The 16,972-nt window shown below is 42.4% G+C and overlaps 1 protein-coding gene across 3 annotated transcripts in view; it reads left to right on the top strand.

The window, feature by feature from the left end:
• The first annotated feature begins 630 nt into the window (after nucleotides 1-630).
• The window catches only part of LUC7L (LUC7 like), a 31,614-nt gene continuing 15,272 nt past the window's right edge, over nucleotides 631-16,972 (top strand). The window contains exons 1-4 of one of the 3 annotated variants that reach the window (XM_068524014.1): nucleotides 631-858; nucleotides 1,691-1,761; nucleotides 2,740-2,834; nucleotides 6,876-6,974. In XM_068524014.1, coding sequence (XP_068380115.1) covers nucleotides 6,879-6,974 — 96 coding nt within the window. In that variant the 5' untranslated portion in view covers nucleotides 631-858; nucleotides 1,691-1,761; nucleotides 2,740-2,834; nucleotides 6,876-6,878. Of the gene's footprint in view, nucleotides 859-1,331; nucleotides 1,394-1,690; nucleotides 1,762-2,739; nucleotides 2,835-6,875; nucleotides 6,975-16,972 lie in introns of those variants that run through there. The other 2 variants (XM_068524015.1, XM_068524013.1) reach the window with 2 other exon arrangements.

Raw genomic sequence — 16,972 nt, 5'->3', positions numbered from 1 at the left:
GGATTTCTTTATATGAGGCAAAGTTGTGCAGGATTCCATGTCAGTAAATCAGGCATCCTGCAGGCCTTTGGGTGTGAGGGCACTGCAGTCAGAACAAGCAAATACACATCTGGATTTTTGGACAGTTCCAGTGGTATGAATCACGGTCCCCTAGTGTCCGCTGTACGAATGTGTCAGAGGCTCATTGTCAGTCTTGGAAGTGGCCAGGGCTAGAGCAGTCTTGGTGGATGGCAGACTGTGAACTCAGGGACCACCACCAAGTAGTAGTCACAGAACCTAACAGTAACTCCATGCTTCCTTTAACTTTCACAAGTCATGTGACAGACACCATTTTCACAGGTGTAAAAAAACAGTCTGAGAGTAGCTAAAGAATACATTCCCAGTTTCAAGGCTAGAAAGAAAACACGGGATTTATTTTCTTGTTTTGTATTGTCTACATTTATTTCACTTTATTGCGGTTTAGCCTCAGCGGAGCACGTAAGTTTTGGGCTCCACACTAAAATCAGGGCTGGGACTTTGGCCCCGCCCCTTGCACAGCTTGCTTGTTCATCAGAGGCTCTGGCTCCGCCCCCAGACTACATTTCCCAGCAGGCCAGGCGCCGGCGCCGACGCAATTCCTCCCGGCGTGCCCCGCGGCGGGAAGAAGCCGAGCGGGTTCGAGGCCGACGCGACCCTTCTTCGTTGCCGCCGCGACCCTTCTTCGTTGCCGCCGCGCTGCCGCCGCCGTCCCCGCCGCCGCCGCTGCCGCTGTCTGAGAGAAGCCGTCGCGGCCGCTCCTGCCGCTCCCTCCGGCCACCATGTCCGCCCAGGCGCAGATGCGGGCCCTGCTGGACCAGCTCATGGGCACGGCCCGGGACGGTGAGTAGGGGCGGCCGGCCAGGCGGGGGCTGGGGCGGGAGCGAGGCGAGGCCGCCGGGCGGCCTGAGGCGGGGGGCCGCGACCGTCTGCGCCTGCGCGGGCGTCCTCCCCTCCCCCGCGCGCCGACCGGGGGCGCCGGGCCTTTGTTTGAGCTCTTCACGCAGGCTGGGTCCCCGGCGGGCTCCTCCCTCGGAGCCCGCGTCGTCGGTGGGGCGCCAGCCCCCTCCCCGTTGACCTTCCTGCGATTTCTCCGCCCCCACTCCACCCCCGCGGCCCCCGCCGCCCCTCGAACCGGGAGTAGGCGAAGGGCTGCAGCCAGCGTGGGCTCAGGGCGCTGGCAGCGGGCTGGCGGAGCTCCTCCGCGCAAGGGAGCCGGATGGCCTGGAAACCCCGGCCGTTCTTGTTCTGTACCGTTGCAAGGGGAGCCGTAAATTGAGCTTTTCTAACGTGGGTTCCTGCCGCGTGCTTTTCCAGCCCCCTTTTCCTCTAGTCACACAGGAGAGCCTCTGTTTAGCCAGCGCTTGGCAGTCGTTAGGTAGGTTGTACTGTAGGGAGGAGCGCAAGATCTTGATGGTTGTCTCAGGAGAAAGCGGTTGCATCTTTGCAAAACTATATACCTGCTGTGGTTTGTGTTTTCTTTTCTACCGAAGTAATGAAGTTGTAAGTTCACACTGGCACATTCGCAGGGCTGTGCAGATTGTTTGCACTTTATTTCATAGGCGAATAAGTGCTTTTTAGCTTTCTTTGTATATTGAGTTGCTTTTGAATTGCTTCCCATATTTTTATTTCATACAAACTGAACAATTGTGGCCCCTCTATTTTATTTATAAAGGTTCAGTGTATCTTTGCCTGCCTACATCAATCTGCAAGGGAGTTGCAGAAAAGCCTCATGTTCATCGAGCCGTGAGTCACAACCAATTTCTAAGCTGTTATAACAAAAAAGTGTTTGCTTTTTTTCACAAGTAACTTTAAAAGTGTAGTTTAGAAAGAAAACATTTTCAATAAAAAGACACTACATTAATCCTGGATGCTTGCAAATCCTAAAATATATTCCTCCTTTAGTATTACACAGCTCTGTGTCATATACACAGATTAGCTTTAAAATTTGTCACATTCCACTTTGCCTTTACTTTTATGTATCATTCCCCTGACTTCCTTACTGCAGGTTGGGCAAGAAAACTTTTCCTTTAAAACTTTTCAACAGCGGGCATAAAATTCTGCAGCTGAGGTCTTGAAGAATGCAGATGGGTACAGTATGTGTTGGAACTCACAGTGTGTATTGACTAACCTAGTTCCTTTTTTGCCTTTTTTTTTTTTTCTTCTTGGTATTGTTAAAAGTGACTCTCAGGTGCCAACTGTCTTTTTTAAGGGTGGGGGTTAAAGGGGGATAGGTAGACTAGGTTCAGATTATTTATTAGTCAGTAGTAGAGAGAGAAAGCTTTCTTCATATAATTTTGGGCAAAATACTGCCTATACGTTGGTCTAGAGCAAAATGATTAGACTAATTAATAAGTAGCTTTTGTTGGAAACTACCAGCTTTAAGTCATACATGGTGATTCATCGCCTTCTGATTAGCATGGGTTTTGGTATCTCATTGCCCACATGTATGTGTGGGGCTAATGGCCGTTTGGTGCTCAGGATTTTACTTCTGACTCCTTGACTTCTTTGGCACAATGACGGAGTCACGTCTCTTTAAGTGTGATTCTTCATGATATATTTAGCATCAAAAATCATCTGTATTTCGTTCCAGTTGTAAATACCTCTAGATCAGCTTTTCAGTGTATTTGGTAGTCTGCAAATCATCCAGGTGAATTGTACCGGATATGCTTTTGTGCTTAATGTGATAATATTGTCTTATTTAAAACCACACATGAATTTCAGGAGACGAAACCAGACAGAGGGTCAAGTTTACAGATGACCGTGTCTGCAAGAGTCACCTTCTGGACTGCTGCCCCCACGACATTCTGGCTGGGACGGTAGGTACATTTGGGGGGGATGTCATAGGACATTCAGACATGTATGCTGTGTAGGCACTGAAGGTTTTTCAGGTTGAATTCTGTTTTCTTTTACCAGGCAGAAATTACCTACTGCGCTTCAAGTGACAGGTTCTGTTAATGTGGTGGAATTTTATATAATGACGTATTTCACTTCTATAAAGTTCTCCTTGCAAAGTTATCAGGTTTTTGTAGAGTCATTTATACTGAGGTATTCACAGTTAAGTAGTGCAAATACTAGTCTCCTTTGGCTTTAGCAAAAAGAGTATTTCAGGTCAGCCTGTAACTCTAAGATTCTAGGTTGGTTTGTTTTCAGGTTAAACACATGTTAGACTTTTGATCTACCGAGGTATGTTTCTTCCCCAGATTTTTAGGTTTTTGAAAAATCAGGACTAACATCGATTTGCAATTTCGTGTTATGCCACCCTTTCAAGAAATCAGTACATGATCCAATAAGTATAGACCTCTCTACTTCTAAGTGAAGTGTAAAATTCTAAGTGAAATTTTAAGTTCACTTCACATGAACCAAACAGATAAATGCTAGTTTTGCAGAATGTGCATTTATTCAAAATTAGGTAGGATTTAAGAAGACTAAAGAGCGTTGGATTATCCACCGTGATTCAGCCACTTACAGAAAACGAGTCCTGTAAACACCATCACCATTTTAAGATTTCACAGCTCCCTCCTGGAATGTCTATTCATTTTAAGGGTCAAATGTGCATGTGCTGGGGAACGTTTTCTTCATAATTAATTGTTGCTTTTATTATTACCATTTTGGGGGAGAAGCGTCTGGAAAACTGCTCAGTTGTATTGAATCTTCTCAAGCTGGCTCTTCTGACAGCAAATAGGAAATGAAAGCCAAGCCTTGTGCCTTTGTTAGCTGAGGTTTTGCCTGCGGTTGACCTGGTATAGGAAAACATTATAACTACTGTGTGCTCCAGATTGTGGGTGTCATCACTGTAGACTACTGGCTTCCACTGGTCATAAGCAGTCAGCGGTAGGATACTCCTGTAGGAGGCATCATAACCTGGAATTGCTGGTAGGTCTTAGTGGAAGAAGTCAAAGGGAGTAGAGAGACATGCACCAGAGTGAAGCAGTTCAAGCATATTTTTCTTGGTTGGATCCCTATGTAGCATTGTTCCAGAATGCTGGTGAATGAGGGCACTTCCTACAAATGTTTATTGTGTTAGGTATAGGTTCATTTGCCAGATATTTGTTGGACACATACTCTGTGCCAGGCACTGGGGGTGTGGTACCAATAAGACAAAATCTTTACTCTCATCTAATGGAGGAACAGGACAGACAGTAAGTAATGAATGAGTAGGTTCTGGACAGTTGGATAGGGTGATACGGAAAGGCCTCTCAGGAACATGGGAGCAGAGACCTGAGTGGTGAGAAAAAACACACGTGTGCGTTTGGGGGATTAACGCTACAGGTGGATGCTGGAGCAGAGGGAAGCAGGGGTGCCTCGGGTGCCTCTGGGCTGGTGTACTTCAGGGGGAGGGAGAACAGAGACTGTGGAACCAGAGCAGTGATGAGAGGCCAAGGACTGCTCAGCATCACTCCGTCCCGCGTGGGTTACAGGGCAGCTCAGACTGAGGAGGAGGGAGCCCAGGAGACCCACGTTCATGTGAGGGTGCCGTGAACAAGTGTGCGGGGTCGTGAGGTCAATTGAGATGAGGGTTGGGAACTTGGATGGAGGGTGTTGTAAAGGTTGAGCCTTACTGGTGTGGGCTTCGTGGAGGTGGCAAGTGAGAGGTAGAGTTTGTGTTGTGTTAAATTGGAATGAATATAATTCTTTAGAACACAGCTGCAAGGTGAAAATGGTTATAACCCTCAGCTTGCCAAGGGGTGCTCCACACCCAAATTTTTGCTCAGAACCGTCTCCTGTCAGTAGGGGTGAGACAACAGAGGAATGGAAGCAGTCATTTTATTGAGGCTTGATGGGAAAATGTATTGATTAGTAAGAGCGGAGGGATAGCTGGAGGGAAGGTAGTGTAACTTGTCTCCGTGGAAGAACTGTGGTTTTCTGAAGGTTCTAGAAGGAGCCTTTATTTGCCCTTCCCTGTCTGCAGTGTGAGACCACTGGAGGGTAGAGAACACAGATGTTTGTTCAGTTAAAAAAAAAAAAAAAAGGGGGTCTGACATGCTGGATTTGACAGCCATTTGGAATATTTTGGAAGAAGTTTATGAGTGTGGTATTTCAGCTCTGCTTGGTGTTTGGCTGCCAGGGGAATTGGCCAGTACTTCCTTGCCTCCTTGGCAAAGCTGAAAAGCTACCTCCAGAGTAACCATGGAACCCCAGGCCTGTCTTCACTTGCTTTAGCAGTGGCTGCTTGAGAGCTCCCACCTGAAGGAAGATAGTGGTGAATTTTGCTTTATGTGTGGTTCCCTAATGTTGAGATTTTCTTGACAGTTGAAGTTTTTAGAATGGAAATTGATTTGGAGTTAAAATTATAGTACTCAGCGGTTTCGGTGCTTGCGGCATCTGGAGGTGGTTTTTCTTTGAGTAACAGAATTTCGTTAGCTTTTAAAGAATTTCTGATAGCTATCTTTCATTTTTCAGTTGTTGCACTTAGTTTTGTTTGTGGAAGCTATATATTTTTAAAGAATTATATTTGCTATTTAAAAGAGTGAAGGAAGCAAAAGTTGTCAGCTTTACAGTGATAACAATTTTAGCTGCAACTTTGGCTTTTGGAACTTCTGTTTCCCACCTCTGGATTCCCCACGTAACCAACATGCATAAACTACACATGACTTCGGAGTAAGCATAATGAAGGAGAAAAGAGCTTTTGGCATGTAGCCTTCAGTCAAAATGAAGATAAACTCCGCCCTAGGCAGTCCCCTCATGGCTCTGTTACTGGGATACTGAAGGAAATTTTGTTAAGAGCATGGCCACACTTTCTGAGATTCGGACCCAGGAGTCAGGCACTGCGAGCCTCTCTTATGTGCCTAAAAACTAAAATATTGAGGGTTTTGTAACCCATGAAGATTTTTTTAATCTCGTTTTGAACACACTTGTAATTTGAGCTTAAAGGAGTTCCTGAACTCCATCATTCTTTGTTTGCTAGTCGTACTTGTGACCAACAGCTTGGGTTCCCGAGGTGTCCCCTTACTGGGCTGTTGGGTTTTGTTAACTTGCATTCTCTGACTTATTAGTCTGACCCTCAGCATCCAAACGTCCCTGTTGCTGTTTAGATGATCAGAGGCAGGGGTGGGGGTGGGGGTGTCCCTGTACAGGGTCCTCTACTTAGGATTTAGGTAAGAAATATGCACTGCTAATTGTTCTGTACGTGCTCACAACATCTAATAGCACATCAGGCAAATCTTACTGGTAACACAAATAATTAGTTTTGTTAAAAGAGCCTTTTGTTTTTCAAATGGGGCAAGTGAGTGGTCCAGTCTGTGTTCCCAGTTACGTGTCCAGAGCCATTTAGCAGGTTAGGAGAATTGCTTTGGCTCTGAATCAGCTGTTTTGCTTTATTTCCTTTGGTATACAGAGAGCTACACAAAGCCTGGTGTTAGGTTATGTTGTAATTTCCAAAACGTGGTTTCTCTGTGTTCTTTGTTTTTCCTCTTTTTGTCTCTGTAGCATCTTGAGTAGTCAAGACTGCAAGAAGGAATGCATGGAAACTTGCTGCTATCAGTGATACTTTCGTTTCCTGGCCTCTTCCTTGCCACCCTCTCACCCTTCATGCTGCTATTCACTGAATAACATTTCTTATGTGACTAATGCAGTAATAAAACTGGCAAAAGCTAAATAATGAAAACATTACTAGTCTGTTTCTGGTTCTATAAGAGATATAAATCATTACACTTAAATGCATCTGTTCTGAGTGTCATATAGTCATGATGGTATCAATAAAAGGAAAATAAGGCTTTTTAGCCATATTGTTTTTTAATTTTCTTATCATAGTTAATATCCAAAATATTGTTTATTTTGATGACAGCTAAAACACCAGGTTACGTGCTTCCTACAAATGGGTGGATGTTCATGTGTAAATTTTTGTTTCTTTCTCACAGCGCATGGATTTAGGAGAATGTACCAAAATCCACGATTTGGCCCTCCGAGCAGATTATGAGATTGCAAGTAAAGAAAGGGACCTCTTTTTTGAATTGGATGTAAGTTTTATTTTGTGTTAATTATTCCCTACTGTGAAGAGCCAAATACTGCACTAACAAGAATAATGTAACCTACGTAAGTTATGAAGCAGAATAATGAAATAGATGTCATTCCACCGCTCTCTGGCTGGGAGCTAGAACGTGGCCAGTACCTATTTGTGTCTGTGTGTCTACCATCCCTATTCCGTTCTATGTTTTGTACATATCATTTTCTTTAAAAATGTTTCTTGTTACATATTTTATGATTCCTTGGACATTGTGTTTATTCTTCTTTTTGAGTCTTATAAAAATGGTTTCATAGCATAGGTAATCTTTAATAACTTTTTTCCTTCAGTGTTATGTTCCAGTTTACATATTTTGTTGAGTCTGGTTTGTTTGTTTTCATTACTGCTTGAGTATTCCCCAGACTATCCATTTTGTATTCATAGACAATTGGGTTGATACTAGTTTCTTTTTTTTTTTTTTTTTTTTTTATTCTTAAACTATTATGAACAGTGTTATAAATGTTCTTGAATATCTTCTTGGTGCACGTGTACAAGGGTTTATCTAGGGTTTATTCCTAGGAGAGGAATTGCTGGATTGTCGGAGAGGCACGTTTATTCTTGCAAGATCTGTAATGTTGTCTTTTTCTTTTTTCTCCCTGTTGTTTGAGAAAGTGTATCAGTTTACAGCCCTAATAGCAGTGTACACATCCTCACTAACATTTGGTATTGTCAGACCATTAAATTTTTGCAATTTAGTGGTTATAAAATGGCATTTCATAACTTTATTGTCATTTTTGCCTCCCAAAGGAACCTTTTTTAGACCTTTTCCCCTAATTTGTCTACTTCCCTGCCATGAAATTTTGATACCACAGATACCCAGCATATCAGTTTATGTGATCCTTTCCAGGCCACAAACCACTGTAATATCTAAGATTTTTTTCACTCTTCATGACAAGTTTTCATCCCTGTTCCCATTGAGAATGCATGATTGTCACACCATTCTATTTATTTATTTGTTTGTTTATTTAGATTTTTTTTTTGGCCGCGCTGTGTTGCTTGTGGGATCTTAGTTCCCTGACCAGGGATTGAACCCAGGTCCCCTGCAGTGGAAGCGCCGAGTCCTAACCACTGGACTGCCAGGGAATTCCCATGGAGTCACTCTGTTAGTTTTTTCTTTTTCCAAGTCCTCCATCCCTGGTGTGACCAGAGGTCAGTGAGGGGTTTGATGCCATTCATGTTCCTCAGTGAAGACTGGGAAGGCACTGAGCTTGGTGGGAGGAAGTCAAGAGAAAAGCAAAACCAAGGAAAGACTTTTTTTTTCTGCCAATGGACATTTTAGAGGATATATTATAGCTAGAGTCAATTCTACTTAAATCAGTAATCTTAAAAAGGGATTAAAATTATCATTTCTTTTTCAAGTACAGTCTTCAACATCAGCGTTGAATCTTTGAATTAACTAAAAATGCCTTTAGCAACAAACAGCTCAACTAATAGATGGGGCTTGGAGATGGAAGTTTTCTTTATTGTGAGTTTTAATTCTTTAGTACCTGAAAAATGCTTATGTAAAGAGGCCATTACCTTGGGATATCAGAAACAGATAGATACACAAATGTATAGGTTAAATTTTCAATTTTAGTAACGTAATTTTTTTGGATCACAAATCTAAGCATTTCTGCTACATGAGAATGTCAGTGTACTTTTTAAATGCCCTGATGAATTTATGCTGAAGAATAGATTAATAGAAGAAATTTAGACTACAGAAAGACTGAAACATATATGGTAATTTAGTATTTTGTGAAAGGCATGTGTTCAGCCACTGTGGAGATGAGTTTTTCAATGAACACTATTAGGAACTATGGATCAGCTAGTTGGGGGAAAAACCAGGTTGGATCCCCCAAAAGAGAATTTTGTTCTGTCATCTTGACATGTTATAAAGCCTAGAAGCTATAAGGGAAAGATGGATACATTTTTCTGAGTAGGGACTTAAAATATTAGCATATCAAAAATTCCTATACATAAAATAAGACAATTCAACTGGGACAAAATATTTGCAGCATATATGACGAAGGGCAAGTATGATTTGTGTATATAATTCATCATGATTGAGAAGAACCATAACAATAGCTGAATAGAAAATGGGCGAAGAATAGAAAAGGACACTTTCTGGTAGGCATCTAATCCTATGGCAGATACCCTCACTCAGAGCTATGGAGATGGAGAGTTAAGACACCTCCTGGGTAATTGAGCATCTGAAGATGTGAAAGCATATCCCAGCAGTGCTAGTTCTGAGAGTATATCTGACCGATACTTGTGCATATGTACAAAGATAAATTTGCTCCAGAATATTCCTGCAGCATTAGAGCTGCAGAAAGCCGGAACCCTGTAGGCTTCTTCAGTGAGAGCTTGGCTAAGTCATTGCTCTTCTTTACAATGGAATGATGTATAGCTATGGAAAGAGGATTGAGTTCAGTGTAGTTCAGTGTATGTTGTTGTGAAATTATCTTCGAGATAAAGAGGAAAAGCAAGTGTGATATGATGGCTTCCGTAGTGTGATTTTTAAAAAGGAAGGACATTTATACTCATTGACGTGCCTAGATGTACAGAGTAGTTTTAGAAGAAACCAAGAGATTATGAACATTCTTGTCTTAGTTGGAGGGCTCGAGTGGGTCACGAGACCTTTTTGTATTGTGAAAATTTATCATTTGCAGGAATACCTTTTCCTGTTAAAGAGGTAACCACCTGTCCTTTCAACTCCTTAAAAATCATATTTGACCTTACAGATGGCTCATGTTGAAATGTTTGATAGCTAGTGCTGTAAACCTTCGGAGGAGGGCCTCCTGTGCTGAAGAACGAAGGGTGACTTGGAGCAGCTGTGTTTGTGGGAGGGCAGTCTTGTCAGGAGGTTCTCAGCATGTCAAATGCTTGTATACACTTGTTCTAGAACTCTGCTGGGACTGTATCTTAGTGATACGTGTTAATGGGTACACAGAAAAGGTGCCCATTGCAGCTTTTTTTGTGAAAGTGAAAGACTGAAGTGAAAAGAGGAGGATGTACTGGAACTGTTTATTAGTGGGGGCTACTTGCGTAAGGTGTGGTCCTGCCACACAGTGAGTGGTGCTTTGTGGAGCGCTAAGCAGGTACCTCTGGGTGTTAGGGAGAGTTTACCATAAAAAGGTTTTTTAAATAATGGCTTTAAGATATAATTCACAAGCCATAAAATTTACCCTGCCTTAAAATTTTTAATATATATATATATATATATATATCAGTAGTGTTTAGATGTGCATGGGTTTATTTATTTATTTATTTACTTACTTAATTTTATTTTTGGCTGCGTTGGGTCTTCGTTGCTGCGTGAGGGCTTTCTTTAGTTGTGGCGAGTGGGGGCTACTCTTTGTTGTGGTGCACGGGATGGGTTACTTTAATAGAGGTAAATGTGGCCTGACTTTAAAATACCAAACTAAAATAACTTTTTTTTTTCCCTTAGTTATGCAGAATAAACTTAGAAGGAAAAAATAAAGTGCTTTTCCAGAATATAGATTTGTTAAAAGAATTTGATAAAAATCAATTTTTTTTTTTTTTAAAAGACAATTTTTTTTTTTAAGCCGATATTCATTTTTATTTATTTATTTATTTATTTATTTTTGGCTGTGTTGGGTCTTCGTTTCTGTGCGAGGGCTTTCTCCAGTTGCGGCGAGCCGGGGCCACTCTTCATCGCGGTGCGCGGGCCTCTCACTATCGCGGCCTCTCTTGTTGCGGAGCACAGGCTCCAGACGCGCAGGCTCAGTAGTTGTGGCTCACGGGCCTAGTTGCTCCGCGGCATGTGGGATCCCCCCAGACCAGGGCTGGAACCCGTGTCCCCTGCCTCGGCAGGCAGACTCTCAACCACTGCGCCACCAGGGAAGCCCTAAAAATCAATTTTTAAATCTCTTCGGTAGGTAACATAACTGTTACAGATTCGAGGTGAAAAGTCTCCCCTTTGCATGTGACTAGCCATCCAGTACCTGTCTTCAGAAGTCACCTGTATCTTTCAAAGATAGGCCATTCAGGATGAACAGATATATATATATACACACACACACATATATATATACATATATATGCGCATGTATGTATATATGTATATATATGTATGTATATAGGTGTATATATGTATATGTCAGAAAGGCTAGTTGTGATTTTTCTTGTCAAAATTGCAATTTTGGTAAATCACAACACCTCAGTAACTTTTTGGCCAGATGTGGCCAGTGAGCTGACTCTTGCTATCACTGACCTGTTGCTGCCTCCTGATGACCTGCTGTAGGTGCTAGGCTCCTAGCCTGCCACGTACGTAGCCCATGGGCTGTTCAGTTCCCAGGCGTGGGACCAGCAGCTCCCATGTTGAGGTTGGTTTCTGGAGGGACTACAGTGTAGTCATCACTATTGGAAGATGGACACAGGTTTTGTTTTCACAAGTTGTGAACCATCGCTAAATCATGACTTGTTCTGATTTTTCTTAATAACTTATATTTGTGTATCTCACCAAGTGTTTTGGTAGAATGCCTTCACTGTTGACAGTGAATCTGTAAGGTGGGCCAAACATTTATCTCCAAAGTCTCTGAAAGTATAATAAGATTGATGCCAGAATTAATGCAAGCAGCATCAAATGACGCTGGGAGAGGAATCATTCCATTTAGCATATCAGTCAGGGATATTTAGGAGCTATTTTTATCTAGGTTGTATTAGAGAGACAGCTGACAAAAAAAGTACAGCATTTATTTTGTCTTAATAATGAAAAAATTAAATATATTATTAATGTAACAGGCATTTGAATTATATTTTAAGCCATGTTTATCATACAAGGTTTTTTTTTTAATTTATTTATTTTTGACTGCGTTGGGTCTTCGTTGCTACGTATGGCCTTTCTCTAGTTGCAGTGAGCGGGGGCTACTCTTCATTGTGGTGTGTGGACTTCTCATTGCGGTGGCTTCTCTTGTTGCGGAGCACGGGCTCTAGGTGCATGGGCTTCAGTAGTTGTGGCTCGCGGGCTCAGTAGTTGTAGCGCACGGGCTTAGTTTCTCTGCGGCATGTGGGATCTTTCCAGGCCAGGGCTTGAACCTGTGTCCCCTGCATTGGCAGGTGGATTCTTAACCATTGCGTCACCAGAGAAGTCCCTTGGTAAATCTTTTATAAGAGCTCATCAGCCCTTTATACAACTTTCAAATATTTATAGACTTTGAGTCCCCTCTAAGCAATTTGTAAGAAATTGTCCTAGAATATTTGCCTATGTGTGAGAAGACTTAAGGTGTTTATTGCATCGTTTTGGATTAGTGAAAAGTGAAAAAATGCAAATGTGTATTCATTGTGGAATGGTTATGGTTGTGTTAAAATACAGTGAAACACAGCTATAGATATAGACGATGCGTGTATTGATGTGAAAAATGAAAAAAGCTTGAAAAACTCCTAAATGGAGTAAAAATTGTTTGCTTGTATATGCATTTTAATACAATTTTAAAAGGTATATACCAAGCTCTTAAGTGATTATTTCTTAGGGGAGGAGAAAGAATTATGCTTTCTTTTTCTTTTTTTCTTTTTTTGACTCACGGCGTTCAGGATCTTAGTTCCCCACCTAGGGGTCAAACCCGTGCACCCTGTAGTGGAACCACGGAGTCCTAACCACTGGACCGCCGGGGAATTCCGAATTATGGTAAATCGTGAAAAGTTATTAGGTCCAGTCAGGTTGCTAAAATATTTCTACCTTGTAACTTACTTCTACAAATCTCTATCTTAAGGAAGTACAGTGGCCTCTTATTAAACAACACAGGTTTGAACTGTGTGGGTCCACTTACGTACGGATTTTTTTCAATAAATACATACTACAGTACTACACGATCCATTGCTAACCCCCTCATTGTTCAAGGGTCAACTGTGATTGAAAACACAGGCAAACACTGGTACACAAAGATGTTTGTGATAGCTAGCATTGTTTATAAGATTGAAAAGTTGGATGCAACAAAAAAGGCTCAATGATGAATGAGCAAATTATGATGCACTCAAATGGTAGACTGTGCCCTTGAAACTGTTTGTGAGACCTGTTCAATGACTTAAAATTCCTTAGGAAATCATGAGCAAGACAAAGATAAAATTGTGTATACTGGAGATTTCTGTGTGCTCTCGTTGGAAGTGTGTGGCTGAATCAGAATTCATTGACTATCATAGAAAACGCCAAAAGCCCCCTTTCCCTGTGCCCCTCCCGCTCCCTGCAGGCAGTCCCTTACCACAGCTTTAAGGTGCAAGGAAGCAACAGCTTGCTGCTCAAGTGCCACAGGCTGACCTTGGATGGTCAGGGTTTTTTGTTTGTTTGTTCTACCATGGAGAATCTCAAACATCAAAAGGAGATGTAACAGTATAATGAATCTCCATGCACCCATCACTCAGCCTCAGGAATGATCAGCTCAGGGCCAACTGTGTTTCATCTTTGTACCCACTTCTCACAAATCTCAAAACAAACCTCACACATCCTGTCATTTCATCTGTAAATATTTCAGTGTTGCCATTGGCTTTTGAAGTTCTCTTTACTCTACATACAAAGATCTGGTATTATATTTGGTTGTGACAGAATCTCCTTACAAGCATTTTTTTTTTTTTTTTTAACTGAAGTATAGTTGATTTACAATGTTGCATTAGTTTTTGGTGTACAGCAAAGCGATTCAGTTATACATATATATAAATTCTTTTTCAGATTCTTTTCCATTATAGTTTATTACAAAATACTGAATATAGTTCCCTGTGCTGTACAGTAGGACCTTGTTTGTCTATTTTGTATATAGTAGTTTGTATCTTATTAGCATGTTTCTAAAAATATGTTGAGGAAAAATTTAAACATGCAGAAGTAAACAGAATAATATAAAGAGATGTCTGGGTTTCATCTCCCAGTTTTCAATGATTGTTGATGTGAAGACTCTTATTTCATCTTTATTCTTGTCTTTCCACACTGGATTATTTTATAGTAGTTCCTAGACATAGAATTTCATCTGTAAGTACTGCAAATAGTACATCTAGAAGATAATTTTATTTAAAGTATTGGTAATTTAAGAAATAATTTTTTAACATTATCTAAGTCCTCAGATTTCCCAGACTATCTCAAAAAGTATTTTTTTTACGATCATTTGTTTGACTCAGAATTCAGAATAAGAGCCACATGTTAAGATGTAAGTCTTTTAAAATCTGTTTGTTTGAAGAAATTAATTTTTAAGTCTCTCATATCCTGGATTCTGCTGATTGCATCCTTATAATGCAGTCTTTTTAACGTGTTTTCCTTTATCTTTGAAATTTCCTGTAACCTGGGAGTTAGATCTGGAAGCTTGATGGTCAGAATCAGGTTCTCATCTGACAGAGTAGTTAGTGCAGGGGCCGGGCCAGGCACTGGCTGGTGCGTCACATCGGGTGGCAAAACGTCAGTGGAATTGGGTGTCACAGGCAGCCTGACCTGGTTGCACAGGCCCCCATCAGCCTTTGGCCTCATGCTTTAAGCAGCAGTTGAGGATTATTGCCTAGATCAGTTATGTCACTAGGGTTACTGCTTGTCAGTTGTTCATTTATTTATTTATTTGGTTGCATTGGGTCTTAGTTGCGGCACACGAGATCTTTCTTTGCGGCACGCGGGCTCCTTGTTGTGGCGCATGGGCTCACTAGTTGCAGCACACGGGCTCAATAGTTGCAGAGCACGGGCTCTCTAGTTGTGGCACGCAGGTGTAGTTTCCCCACAGCATAAGGGACCTTAGTTCCCTGACCAGGGATTGAACCTGCATCACCTGCATTGGAAGGCAGACTCTTCACCACTGGACCACCAGGGAAGTCCTGTCCATAACTTAAAAACACGTAAAACACTCACGTGGTTAAGAGTTTGAGATATGAAAGGTATATTGTGAAGCCTGCCTCCTTCTCTGTTCTTCAGCCCCCTGGTTGGCCCCAGAGGTAACGAGTTGTTCGGTTTCTTCTCTTTCCTTTAGAGATTATGTGGATACCCGAGGGACATGTATCTCTACTTTTTATTTTATTTTATTTTTATAAATTTTATTTATTTATTTATTTATGGCTGTGTTGGGTCTTTGTTGCCGTGCACAGGCTTTCTCTAGTTGCGGCAAGTGGAGGCTACTCTTCGTTGCGGTCTGTGGGCTTCTCATTGCAGTGGCTTCTCTTGTTGTGGAGCACAGGCTCTAGGCACGTGGGCTTCAGTAGTTGTGGCACGTGGGCTCAGTAGTTGTGGCTCGCGGGCTCCAGAGCGCAGGCTCAGTAGTTGTGGTGCACGGGCTTAGTTGCTCCGCGGCATGTGGGATCTTCCTGGACCAGGGCTCGAACCCGTGTCCCCTGCATTGGCAGGTGGATTCTTAACCACTGCGCCACCAGGAATGCCCTCTATTTTTAAAAATACTTACTTACTTACTTACTTACTTACTTACTTACTTATTTATTTATTTTTGGCTAGGTTCGGTCTTCATTTCTGTGTGAGGGCTTTCTCTAGTTGCGGCGAGTGGGGGCCACTCTTCATCGTGGTGCGCGGGTCTCTCACTGTTGCGGCCTCTCTTGTTGCGGAGCACAAGCTTCAGACGCGCAGGCTCAGTAGTTGTGGCTCACGGGCCTAGTTGCTCCACGGCATGTGGGATCTTCCCAGACCAGGGCTCAAACCCGTGTCCCCTGCATTGGCAGGCAGACTCTCAACCACTGTGCCACCAGGGAAGCCCCTTCTATTTTTTTTTAAACACAAATAGTAGTCTGCTGCACACATGCTCTATATCTGTCCTCCCTTCCCTTTTTTTTGGTTTAAGTTTTCAGCATATCTTTGAGATTATTTCCTATCGTATAGTGTACTTCATCCTTTTGTGTCTACATAGTATTCCACAGGATGTGTGTCTGTTTTATAGGACCATTCCCTGTTGATGGTCATAGTGCTGCACTGCACACTGGCACATTGTGAGTGTACCTAGGAAAGATCCCTAGAAGCGGGACTGTTGGCCCAGAAAGGATGTGCTTTTGTCGTTTTGGTAGTTGGTGTCATGGAATTCTCCAGAGGGGTGAATGATCCCGCCAGTGATGTGTGAGGTTTCCCATTTTCACATCTTCACTAACAGAGCAGCGAGTTACCAAACTTTGAGTTTTTGCCAATCAGAAAGGTGTAAAAAGGTATTTCTTTGTGGGCCTGACAGGGTTGTCATAAAGGTGTTTCTTTCTATAGGTGTTCGCTGCCTAGATCCTCAGCTTGGGCTGATGGCTGGGACCTCTGGCACTTTTCCACCCCAAATTCAGGTTATCTGGGAGAAAGTGCCTCACCATTGGCTCCTTCTAGCCCAGTACAGCCTCATCCTGACTGCACCAGGGCCAGGCCTTGATTTCTTGAGAGTGTTATATCCAGGAATTCCCTAGGAGAGGGAATTGGTCATTTCTATAAATACATCTCAAGTTTCTCAACTTGGACACAGACACACAGAACATTAAGGTTACAGGGCAGCCTGTTTCTTCAGTGTTCACATGTGGAAAATGTAAAGATTTGCTTCTCTCTAATTCAGTGAAAATATGGTTCACTTTTCCCCCACATTGTCTTGCTTTGTGATGTTTTATTTGACAGGTTTCCAGAGCAACACACCATATCAACTAATGGGACCAGTTCTGCTTACACCTGGTCTCTGTCTTACACGTGTGCAGTGTGACAGTCACGCTTTCTCAGTCAGGTCCTGGGTGAGAGTCCCTGTGCGACCCTGGGCAAGTTATTTTGCCCTTTGCTCTTTTCTATAAACTGGGCTGGTGATAACTGCCTCAGAGCTGTGAGGACTAAGTGTAGGTACCTTGGAGTCAAACCACAAGGGTCTTTACATCCTGATGCCATTGCTCAGGAGTTTGGAGACTGTGCCTCCATTTCTTCATCTGAAAATTGGGTACCTTGAGAGCCCCTGCGTGGCTGTATTGAGGCACACGTTTGCTGTGACTGTTCTGCTGACAGCATGGGCTCCTCTTAGGCTCACTGATGCTGCTAGGCAG

Source organism: Eschrichtius robustus, chromosome 16, assembly GCF_028021215.1.
Source record: "Eschrichtius robustus isolate mEscRob2 chromosome 16, mEscRob2.pri, whole genome shotgun sequence".
Taxonomy (NCBI): Eukaryota; Metazoa; Chordata; class Mammalia; order Artiodactyla; family Eschrichtiidae; genus Eschrichtius; species Eschrichtius robustus.
Note: the sequence above shows the minus strand (reverse complement) of the source record. Positions and strands in the feature narration are given on the sequence as shown.